Here is a 12,787-nt window from a genome sequence, read left to right on the forward strand (position 1 = left end):
GGGGGGTCCAAAGTATGGCCTTAACTAATTTTGATAACATTTTAGTATGGGGAACATATTTTAAGTAACTAAGACTTAATTTAGAGGGTAACACTTTAGTATGGGGAACATATTCACCATTAATTAGTTGCTTATTAACATGCAAATTAGTAACCTATTGGCTCTTAATTAGTCATTATTAAGTACTTAATAACTCCTTATTCTGCATGGCCTTATTATATGGGGAACCTATTCTAAGTAACACAGATGTAATTTAGAGGTATTTGGACACTAGGGGAACATATAAGGGTTAGGGTTAGGGTTAGGGTTACTAATAAGCAATATTTCTGAGGTTATTGAAGGAAGATTCTTAGTTAATGGCTTACTGGTTGTATAATAGGGCCATGCAGAATAAGGCATTAATAAGTACTTAATAATGACTAATTAAGAGCCAATATGTTACTAATTTGCATGTTAATAAGCAACTAATTAATGGTGAATATGTTCCCTGTACTAAAGTGTTTCCCTAATTTTTTATTGGCCGGCAGCACATTCTTAATGTAGTAAAATTACAACAAAAAAAACTAAACTGTGAAAAAACAGCAAAATAGCGTACCAAAAAGACATAACAAAACATTGGAAGGTTGGATCTAATATCACAAAGCTGCCATGCAGGCTGTTTGCCATAGTGTCAGCATTGACAAAGAAGTATTAAATTGATTAGGAAAAACTTAGTGTTTTGTTGCTTGGATGATTTGTTTATGAGTAAAATATTGACATTGTTTCCCCGAGACTGCTCCAATAGAGAGTGGTGCACCTATTGGTGATACAGCTCACATTAAGGGTGATATGGCCTGTATGTGTCTGTGTGTCTGTGTGCGTGTGTGTGTGTGTGTGTGTGTGGTGGGAACAGCGCAGTGCAAAAAGATGGCTTAAAGAAAAACAACGACGACGTGGAAAGAGAGTTCAGGGCCCAAAGAAGATGAGAGAGGTTTTAATTTAAAACAAAAAAGACATAGGGCCTGATCTACTGAAGGTTTGCGTGCATTAAAACACGTGCACATTGGATAGCACACGCAACTGCTCCACAAAACTTGTGCGAAGAGGATTGTGCCTTTTGATTGAGCAGAATAAGGAGCGCAATACATTTAGCGTGTCTGTGTTCATGAATTAGCAGAATATCTTCTGATCATCAGAACAGCCACAATACTGGGAAGAAGAGACGCAAATACAATCATTCAGCATGGGATTTATCAAGGCTGAAACCGTTCTGTGGTTGCTATTTTGCGACTTAATTATAGCACGTCTGGAAAGTATGTCCAAACTGACAGTTGCGCACGTGGCTATGAAAAGAGGTGATTGTCCTGCAAAAACAGACGATAGACAGATAATTCTTCATCCTTTGTGTGTGTTAACATATTTGGATTGTCAAAAAAATAAAAATACACGTATCGTTTTGATTGTGATTCTATATTGCAGAAAAGGTTTTACAGATTATGAATGTGTTCTGTTAGTTCAACAACACTCCACACAGGTTGGAGAGCACAACAAGAACTTGGACGGAAATGAGTTTTTCCATGGGCACACAATGCCGGTAGCACACGCAAACACCTCTTTTAAATAGGACGGTCTGCTTTTGCAACACACCCACTAATAGTACACACAATTTTATAGATTTGCACATATAATCCCGGATTGGGACAAAACAGTGTTGTACAAACCTGGTGGTTCTCAGTAATGCGCAGAATGACATTGTTCTCTAGGACGTAGAGAGAGTTGTCCATGGGGTTTACAGCTAAGTCTGTAGGCCACTCCAGACGTACCTAGCAGGCGGAGACACAAATTTTACATGAAATCCATCATTCCATCTAACCAACTTCTATTGCTTTTCCAGATCAGATCTCACTCTGGACTGGTCGTCAGTCATATTGACAGACAACCATTCACACTCACATTCCCACTGTCACTGAGTGGAGATCAGGGATGCGTACCAAATACGGTACTTTTATAGGTACTGTCGGCACTACTGGGTATCAACTCACCTAAACAACCCAAACATCCGGTTTCAGATTATGCACCGTTCAAACACTTGACGGAGAAACAAGAACTCGGACCACACTTAGCCAAACTGCCTCTAGGTAATGTAAAAATTTATCATGCCAATGAAGCAAGTAAGCTTGATAGAAAACACTTGTAAATTAAAGCTTGACTTTTCCGGACTGGGCTTTGGCTTTTTCATATTCATGCCACTGATTAGCATTAGTGATTTTACACGGCGCTTTCAGCACCTCCAAATTTGGTAATGCAAACCACAACTAAAGTGCGTGATACAATCAAACAGTTGGTGTGTAATAAGTACAATACTAACAGTATAAACACTTTTTAGGGTGCAACATTGCACTAAACATTCAGTTTTATGGTAAACACTACTTCCTAGCTGGGCAACAAATCCAATTCTATACACTACTGCCATCTAACGCCTTGGAATGGCAACTGCATGCAAAGTCTACACTATAATACAAACGAATAAGACTGAGAAAAAAATAAAAATAAAAATAAATATATATATATACACTACCGTTCAAAAGTTTGGGGTCACATTGAAATGTCCTTATTTTTTAAGGAAAAGCACTGTACTTTTCAACGAAGATAACTTTAAACTAGTCTTAAGTTTAAAGAACTACACTCTATACATTGCTAATGTGGTAAATGATTTTTCTAGCTGCAAATGTCTGGTTTTTGGTGCAATATCTACATAGGTGTATAGAGGCCCATTTCCAGCAACTATCACTCCAGTGTTCTAATGGTACAATGTGTTTGCTCATTGGCTCAGAAGGCTAATTGATGATTAGAAAACCCTTGTGCAATCATGTTCACACATCTGAAAACAGTTTAGCTCATTACAGAAGTTAGAAAACTGACCTTCCTTTGAGCAGATTGAGTTTCTGGAGCATCACATTTGTGGGGTCAATTAAACGCTCAAAATGGCCAGAAAAAGAGAACTTTCATCTGAAACTCGACAGTCTATTCTTGTTCTTAGAAATGAAGGCTATTCCACAAAATTGTTTGGGTGACCCCAAACTTTTGAACGGTAGTGTATATAATCAGCTAATGTTTTATGTTACATAAAAAAAAAAAGGATTCTAATTTTTAAACAATTAACATTTATTTATTAGACTTAGACTTAGACTTAGACTTCCTTTTCATTGTCATTCAAATTTGAACTTTACAGTACAGATAAGAACGACATTTCGTTACATAAGCTCATGGTAGTGCAGGATAAAAAAGCAATAAGGTGCATATATAAATAAATAAATAAATAGGTTACTGTACAGATAAATATATTGCACTTTTTCACATGCATCCACGTTTATGGATGTATGTTTATATTGTCTTTTTTATTCCAGCGAGTTAATCCATTTTGGGGGGAGTTGAGGAGATAATTTAATTATGATGCGTTCAAGAGTCTTACGGCCTGAAGGGAAGAAGCTGTTACAGAACCTGGAGGTTCTGCTTCGGAGGCTGCGGAACCTCTTAATGTATTTATATTATTTATTTATAACAAGCCATACCAAAGACTATAACGAGTCATACCAAAGACTATAACGAGTCATACCAAAGACTATAAAAATGGGACCCATTACCTCCCTGCTTGGCACTCAGCATCAAGGGTTGGAATTGGGGGTTAAATCACCAAAATGATTCCCGAGCGCGGCCACCGCTGCTGCTCACTGCTCCCCTCACCTCCCAGGGGGTGGAACAAGGGGATGGGTCAAATGCAGAGGGTAATTTCACCACACCTTGTGTGTGTGTGTGACTATCAGTGGTACTTTAACTTTTTGTCCTGGGCATGACGTTAAAGTGCATCCGGCAGTGGAGGCTCCTCTATGGGGTCTTGGGGCACTAGGAGGTTAACCCCTTTACTAATTGTTACCCCAGGTGGCCCTTGGCAAAGGCCTAGTACCTGACTGCCCCCTAGCCAGGGATACGGTGAAGACCTCAACGGCGGAGCAGGCGGAAGACGGTAGATTTAAGAACTACAACAACGGCTACGATGGCCGAAGAAGGCTGCAGCAGAAAAGGGTCCCCAGTCGTCTTGGACTCCATGCCACTGGACCCTGACCCGATTCTGTCAAGGATCGTGTGGTGACTGTCTGCGCACCAGTCTCCCACGTTAAACAAAGTCACGCACAGGCTTCCTCCATAAAGGGATACACCCCCACCAGGAGGATCGTCATACTCGTTCGAGTGACCGCCGATGATGATTTTAACTAACTATTGACATACAAAAGTAACAATATGGATTCCCTGGTGAAAGGTACCCATTCCTTGTGGGGCCTGAACCCACACTGCCTGCACCTGAAGTGAAGACACCTACTTTACATGAAATAATCAACAGTTTATGCTAATGGGGACAATTTGAAAAGATGCCAAGTCCTCATCTTCATGTTTTAAAGTAACTGAAGTCCTTACTCATTTTTGAGCCATTCATTTAGCCACGGAGTCTTTAAAGCCCCCGAAATCAGCCTGTCCCACGCTCTCTGGCTGGCTCGGGGCCACCCTATTGTCATAGCTCAGCACTCACAAAGCTGTTCGATCATCATCCATCATGCCTTCACCTCTCACATCTTCCCCACTTTTCTGAGCAACTCTCCTACCTGGCTCACGTCCATGCTGGTGTCACAGCTCAGTGGTCGTACGGCGGTCAGATCGTTGGCCCCCAGCAGAGTGGAGATGATGCCGTTTTGGTCCACCTTACGGATCATAGTGGCGTCCACAAAATACATGAGGCCATTTTTATCCACGGCGATACCTGCAAAAGCCAAGATAAGTGCCATGAGTGATGACTCAATATTCATAATTTACGACGATCTTAAGACATCTTGAGTCAATTAAAGCTCGCTCTTTCCACCTGCAACAAACGGATAGCAGCCTGAACTGCTGAATAGCGCAATTCCTCATCGAATAAGAGGGAACAAAGTGGGTGCGGAACTTTTCGATAAGTGTTAGCTTTGGGATGAGTCATCAAATGTGAGTTGTTGCAGTTCCCAAAAGAAGATTGTCGACTGCAAGGAAATTTCAAGCCATTGACTGTTTCCTCACCTTCGTTCCCCCCCCCCCCCCCTGCAATGCCCAAATGTTCCTTTTTTCTATTTGTTCTAGCTTTTTTTTCTCCTCCCTTCCCTTTCGAAGTGGTGCTGTGTCAGCCCTACTATTCTAACAGGCAGCAGACATTCAGACAGGTGTGTTTGTTCTAAGCGACTGTGCTCCAAAATAACTTGCACGCACACTGTGATATGTACGAACAGATGGGGGGCACAGCGAAGGGCACGCAGCAAATGAGAAACAGAGATGGTGAAAGAAAGAGAACAAACAGGCGGCGAGCCAGGGCACGGGGGTGGTATATGTGTACAGGAAGTTGTTGTGACAGGTAAGAGTGGCTCATTCTCTTCTTTATGCTCTCCCATCATCTCCAATACACTCACATATACATGCATGCTAATTCTGTGTCACTGTAGAGAAATGTGACAGTTTGACATCCTTGACAGTTTGGTGCCAGTGCTCATAGATCCAATAATCCACTAAAATTATCCCATTATTAAATTTAACATTAACCTGATTTATGCCCTGCTTTTTGAAAAACAAGAGCACTTGGAGAGCACAGACCTCCTCCGAGGCTTTAACAATAGTTTCCAATGAAATCATTAGGTACATTAATTATTGTTTTATTTAAAAACAGCGTAAAATGCAATCAGCTCCTAAATTAACTCAATAAATTACAACCTCATTTTATCATACCTGACAGAGGTAGGTCTGATTTTGTGTTGTATTAATTAACATTACAATGTTGGATGCCGCATACACAGTAGGTTGGAGTAGAGTTGACGTGTTTTTGTGTAAATTAAGTGCAATCCGGCCCCGGGGCCATATGGAAATTAGCGTGGCGAATATTAGCAAAAAATAAACCCTTGTATTTTTTCCATCAACAACATTTCCAACTGCATTTAGTTTAGATACTAATGAGTCATATATTGGAATATGGGATCCATTATTTAAGTTTTTTTTAACTATTAAATGAACCAAAATATGACTTATTATATCTTTGTGGAAAATATTGGACACAATGTGTTGTCAAGTTTATGAGATGCCATGCAAGTGTAAGCCAGTGTGACACTATTGTTTTTTATTTTTATTTTTTATTAATGTTTGTAATGATAATATCAATGAGGGATTTTTAATCACTGCTATGTTGAAATTGTTACTAATATTCATACTGTTGTTGATAATATTCATTTTTGTTTCACTACTTTTAGATTGTTCCGTGTAATGTTTGTGTGTCCTCAATTGCTCTGTTTATTGGTATTCTGAATGTTGCTGGGTCTGGTTTGGTTTTGGAATTGGATTGCATTATTATGGTATTGTTGTGTATTGTTTTGTTGGATTGATTAATTAAAAACATTTTTTTAATTTTTTTTTTTAAATTCACATACAGTAGGGAAGGGATTCATATGGCTCCATTCCTGGGTGGATTTCACGCGAGAGGAAGGTGGGAGGTTTAACATTTTAGCAATGCAGTCTGCTGGAAATGATGGAAAGCGCCACTCTACATAGCAGCTGACACTCTGGTCAAAGTTGGAATTGCCACAAAACACATTTAAAGATATCCATCACTCTAGTGTTGACCGGCACCAACCAAAACAACATGTTTCATGTTCCAGGTAAACCACAAAAAATGGGGGTGTGAAGATCCCATTCCTAAAAAGTCTTAATCATCTATACTAGAGGCCACAGTGGTATAAATAGGATGCATTGCACGAACCATTCTTGCTAATGGTGTCCGATTAGCACCAAAAGTAGCAATAATTTCCCTTTTACACCACTAAAAAGGACACCACTTCAACTACCGTATTTTTCGGACTATAAGTCACAGTTTTTTTCATAGTTTGGCTGGGGGTGCGACTTATACTCAGGAGCGATTTATGTGTGAAATTATTAACACATTACCGTAAAATATCAAATAATATTATTTAGCTCATTTACGTAAGAGACTAGACGTATAAGATTTCATCGGATTTAGCGATTAGGAGTGACAGATTGTTTGGTAAACGTATAGCATGTTCTATATGTTTTAGTTATTTGAATGACTCTTACCATAATATGTTACGTTAACATACCAGGCATGTTCTCAGTTGGTTATTTATGCGTTATATAACGTACACTTATTCAGCCTGTTGTTCACTATTCTTTATTTATTTTAAATTGCCTTTCAAATGTATATTCTTGGTGTTGGGTTTTATCAAATAAATTTCCCCAAAAAATGTGAGTTATACTCTAGTGCGACTTATATATATTTTTTCCTTCTTTATTATGCATTTTCGGCCGGTGCGACTTATACTCCGGAGCGACTTATAGTCCGAAAAATATGGTAATAAAGCCTTTCCGTACAAAATAACATTGACGCATGATAACACAGTCAAAAATTATCATTGTAACAACAACAATGCATGCTGGGAAACACTTGTCCTCAGACACATGCTTAGACCTGCCGACTCTTTCGGATTCTGCGGAAGACCCCCCAGCCCTGTCGCTGCACGATTTACTAAACTGCCCGACCATACGCCGCAAACTTCCTGCCTTGCTACTCCAGTTTTACGACTTAAAGTCATGAAATATATTCCAAAAATAACGACTTAGCTGAAGTTAAAGTGTTAGGATAGGGATTTTTCGAAAAATGGGGTGAAAAGCATGTTTATTTCGCTGCGGCAATTTAGCCACCAATATGTCACCATAAATCAAAGCTAAGATGAAGAGGGCAACTTCAAATCTCAATAATGATTGCTTTGGATGGATAAGTTGCATATTTACATTTTTAAAGTGTGGTTTTTGATTATTCCAGGCCGGGATGTTAAAAGGATGACGAGGAGGTTGTCAATCAACAATCACTTTATTAAAATGGGGAAACACAGCCGTCTCGGCGCGCACACAAAGCGTCTCTCTCCCAAAATGTCTACCACTGTGTTTCCGCACTTAGTTTTCCACCAATCACAATACATTTACAGACTCTCAGGCTATTAGGAAAAATGCCTTTTCAAGCACAAACAAACATAAACTTAGATATTTAAAAAAAAAAAGCACATTTCCTCCACACCAGTGTTTAAAAAATTGCATCAAGTGCATCAGTTAAAATTAGAGATGTCCGATAATATGGGCCGATAAATGCTTTAAAATGTGATATCGGAAATTATCGGTTTCAAAAGTAAAATAAATGACTTTTTAAAACGCCGTACATATCCGGTAAAACACAGATATAAACCCAGTCAGCAGCCCCTCCCCTCTCTCCACACACAACACAGGAGTTGACGACTGCTGCATGAGAGGTTTACTGGCGACGCTTGATGACCTCATCAAACCGCCGCGAGCGCAGCATAACAACAACAAGAGTGTGTTGTTGCCGGTGCTGTAGTCATGGCTAACAAGCGAGCTCGCTCGATGACTGACTAACGACACCATGTCTATGGTTTGGGATTATTTTTAAAATGTGTCTGACGGATAAAAAACTGGCAATTTGCAATGATTGCAAAACGTTGGTTATGCGAGGAGGAACCAAGACGTCTTCCTTTAATACGAGCAATTTGATCTCCCACCTCTTTAAGAATCATAAGGAGATACACGATGAATATAAGCGGAAGATGGATGAAAAGAAAACACCGGAAAAAAGTAGTACCACACTGTTGTCGCTTAAAAAACAAAAATACAACAAAAACCACCCCGGGGCGAAAGCTCACGTTGTGGTCAGGGACAACGCACGACGGTGGAGTTTGGTGTGGCTAGACTGCCCTGCATGACGCACACTTTGCAGCTTGCAGTGAACAGAGATGTCCTGTCTCAACGCAGCATTTCAGAAGCTCTGACTGACTGCTAGGCCACTTCAAGCATTCACTACTATCTTGCAGCACATTTGTGTTACTCATACAAATACGTTAGAGCAGGGCAGATTGAGCCAAGTTCATAATTTCCTGTTATACAGTATGCCAGGCAGTCTTGCACTAAATGAGGACTATGTTATTGTTTACTTTATTACTCTAGTATACTCTGGACTGAAGCTGTGTGCCTTCATTGTTTTTGTAGCTGTTGTTTTGAGGCATGTTTAAAAAATAAATAAATAATGCACTTTCTTAGACTTAGACTTAAACTTTGTGAAAGTCAAAGTATAGTATTTCCCATAGTTGTAGTGGGTATCAGGATTATCTCAGGGAGAGCATATCCCAAATTCCAAGCTGCTGTTTTGAGGCATGTTAAAAAAAATAATGCACTTTGTGACTTTTAATAATAAATATGGCAGTGCCATGTTGGCACTTTTTTCCATAATTTGGGTTGAAGTTGTTCTTTTATTTTGGAAAACCTTGTTACATTGTTTAATGCATCCAGCAGGGCATCACAAAAAAATTAAGCATAATAATGTGTTAATTCCACGACCGTATATATCGTATCGGTTGATATCGGAATCGGTAATTAAGAGTTGGACAATATCGGAATATCGGATATCGGCAAAAAAGCCATTATCGTAAATCTCTAGTTAAAATATAAAAGTTTTGCCATGTACATTTTGTCCAGACTAAAAAACCCAAACACAGATGACTGACACATCTGATACCTCTATTTAAAAACAGCGCACACTTACAAAACGACCAGGAAACAACAGCATTGTTTTGTTAATAGCCTGTGTATGCATTTTGTCCCCTGTGTACTGATCGAGGAATTAAAAAACAAAGAAAACAAAAACAACAACTATTAACTAATTAGTTAATACACAGACAAGAGAATGCACACTAAAACTAATCCACAGCAAAGGTAACATAAAGCGGCAATAATCTGAATGCTTTGTGCATTGAAATGTGGATCGACAAAGACTACAAGAAAAAGCGCCTTTGCAAAATTGAAAATAATGAAATCCATTACCCGCCGTTATCCTCATTCATCATTTGATTACATACAAGTCGGAAGAATGAGATCAATCAGAATAAATGAATGTAATGGCGGATCCGTAATTATGACTAAATATACAGTTTGCTGGCTCGACGTGAGCTCATTTCACCTCCTCTCATGCTGCTCACCTTTCGGGCTCATAAGTGTAGCTTCAGTGGCTTTGCCGCCGTCGCCGCAGCGTTCATCAAAGGGCAGGCACTGCTCTCCAGTCCCAGCCACCACCTCGGCGTTGTCAGACAACAGGCGACCACCCGTTAATGAGCGAACACGGTAAATTCGTCGGGAGTTGGTGTCGGAGATGAACAAAGCCCCAGATAATGGATCTATTGCCAGGAAATACTTATGGGTTGGATTATTGCTGTAGGACAACAAGATACGATATGATTACGTCAACATCATTGTATGTTTTTCAATCATGTTTTCATGCACGTTTAATTAGCATGAACGTTAGATCAAATGGTCTTACCTGTGTCTGAAATCTTTGTTCCTGTAGGGAGAAAAAATACCAAACAAAAGTAGTAAAGGTCTTCGATGTATCATTCTTCGACATTTTTAATATCTCAACATGACGTTATGTGTTACCTCAGTTCCAGGATGCCGGTGGTGTTCAGGGATGGGAAAACCCTGCGTACAAAGTTGAGGTCCCCTACGTAAAGGCTGCCGTCGATGCCCATTGCCAGGGCAACTGGTGCCAGCAGCTTATTGCCGTCGGCGAGGCCATTGCAACTGGGGCAGGAGATACTGCGTCTGCGGCCATTACCCATGACGCTCGTGATGACCGGAGGCTGCTCCGTCACAAAGACGTTTTCTCCGCTTCCCTTATGAAGAATGCCTGCACATACAGATCATACGTACCAAAATTCAATACAGTATTTCATCGGATGTGGAAATAAACCACATTCATTGACATGTGCGGTATAACAAAATTCTTTTATGATGATTCCAGCAAGAAGTAAGAAGTAATAATTGAGCTTTTTTTGCTCTCCCTGTTGGTGAATATAAATTGTTAGTGAGGACCCTGCATTGGAGTCTACAGCGGCGTGGCGCCGTTGGGAGAGTGGCCGTGCCAGCAACCTGAGGGTTCCTGGTTCAATCCCCAGCTTCTACCAACCTCGTCACGTCTGTTGTGTCCTTGAGCAAGACACTTCACCCTTGCTCCTGATGGGTCGTGGTTAGCGCCTTGCATGGCAGCTCCCGCCATCAGTGTGTGAATGTGTGTGTGAATGGGTGATTGTGGAAATAGTGTCAAAGCACTTTGAGTGTCTTCAAGGTAGAAAAGCGCTGTGCAAGTATAACCATTTACCATTTTATTTACCAAAACATGAGCTAAAAAATCAAAGAAGGCAAGCAATAAATGTACAATGGTACCTTATCGCAAAAAGCCGCTGCCTGACCAGGGCTCAGAAAATCTGCAGAGACTCCTCCCACCCCCACCAAGGACTGTTTTCACTGCTGGACTCTAGAACAGTGGTTCTTAACCTGGGTTCGATCAAACCCCAGGGGTTCGGTGAGTCGGGCTCAGGAGTTCGGTGGAGGTCAAGACACACCCGACTCATCGTGTAAATAAAAACTTCTCCCTATCGGTGTATTACGGATATGGCAACAGCAGAAGTCACACTGATTTGCAGGTGTGTAATTTGTTGTGAGTTTATGCACTGTGTTGGTTTTGTTGTTTGAACAAGGTGATGTTCATGCACGGTTCATTTTGTGCACCAGTAAAAAAACATGGTAACACTTTAGTATGGGGAACATATTCACCATTAATTAGTTGCTTATTAACATGCAAATTAGTAACATATTGGCTCTTAACTAGTCATTATTAAGTATTTATTAATGCCTTATTCGGCATGGCCTTATTATAACCCTAACCCTCTAACCCTGGCCCTAACCCTCTAACCCTAACCCTAACTAAATAACTCTAAATTAAGTCTTTGTTACTTAGAATATGTTCCCCATACTAAAGTGTTACTAAAAACATATATGTCTTGAATTTGAAAAAAACCAAACATTTTATTTTTCACTAAAGAAGGGTTCGGTGAATGCGCATATGAAACTGGTGGGGTTCGGTACCTCCAACAAAGTTAAGAACCACTGCTCTAGAAAGAGGTTCAGCAGCCTCCGTAGCAGAACCTCCAGGTTCTGTAACAGCTTCTTCCCTCAAGCCATAAGACTCTTGAACGCATCATAATAATCCCTTCAATTCTCCCCCAAAAACGGATTAACTCGCTGGAATATAAAGACAATATAACATACATCCATAAACGTGGATGCATATGAAAAAGTGCAATATATTTATCTGTACAGTAATCTATTTATTTATATCTGCACCTTATTGCTCTTTTATGCTGCACTACGACGAGCTAATGCAACAACATTTCGTTCTTATCTGTACTGTAAAGTTCAAATTTGAATGACAGTAAAAGGAAGTCTAAGTCTAAGTTAAATTAAGAATGTGTTGAGGTAAGAGCTGTCTCTCGTCTAATTGTTATGCTTTACGTTGCAAGCAAAAATGTAATTACAAGCACCCCCAACATTAGTTGGCGTCGCAAATGTTACAGTGAAGCCCGTAAGAGCCGCCCAAAACATTTGGTCTTACATGCTAGGATTAGCTTACAGCTAGAGATGGACATAACTTAGTTTTTCCAACCCTGGGAGGGAAGAAAGGCACTGTGAAGGTCAGTGCTGAGAAGAAGTGGATGATATTCATTGACGTAAATAAGGAAATAACAAAAACATAATTTTTGCGCTCCATCATCAGACGACTTAGTGAAGCAGTTAGAACATAGCACTGCTAAAACGAGGTAATAACGCCACGTAAGGA

General features: G+C 40.0%; 1 protein-coding gene across 13 annotated transcripts in view; it reads right to left on the bottom strand.

Annotated features, from left to right (window-relative positions):
• The window catches only part of tenm2a (teneurin transmembrane protein 2a), a 639,454-nt gene that overhangs the window by 28,264 nt on the left and 598,403 nt on the right, over nt 1-12,787 (bottom strand). For all 13 annotated transcript variants that reach the window (XM_062045574.1, XM_062045572.1, XM_062045573.1 and 10 more), the window contains 5 exons: nt 10,549-10,798; nt 10,433-10,453; nt 10,095-10,324; nt 4,638-4,792; nt 1,701-1,802 (listed from right to left, as the gene is read on the bottom strand). In XM_062045574.1, the coding sequence (XP_061901558.1) occupies nt 1,701-1,802; nt 4,638-4,792; nt 10,095-10,324; nt 10,433-10,453; nt 10,549-10,798 (758 nt within the window). The remainder of the gene's footprint in view (nt 1-1,700; nt 1,803-4,637; nt 4,793-10,094; nt 10,325-10,432; nt 10,454-10,548; nt 10,799-12,787) is intronic.

The sequence above is a fragment of the Entelurus aequoreus genome, linkage group LG04, assembly GCF_033978785.1.
Source record: "Entelurus aequoreus isolate RoL-2023_Sb linkage group LG04, RoL_Eaeq_v1.1, whole genome shotgun sequence".
Taxonomy (NCBI): Eukaryota; Metazoa; Chordata; class Actinopteri; order Syngnathiformes; family Syngnathidae; genus Entelurus; species Entelurus aequoreus.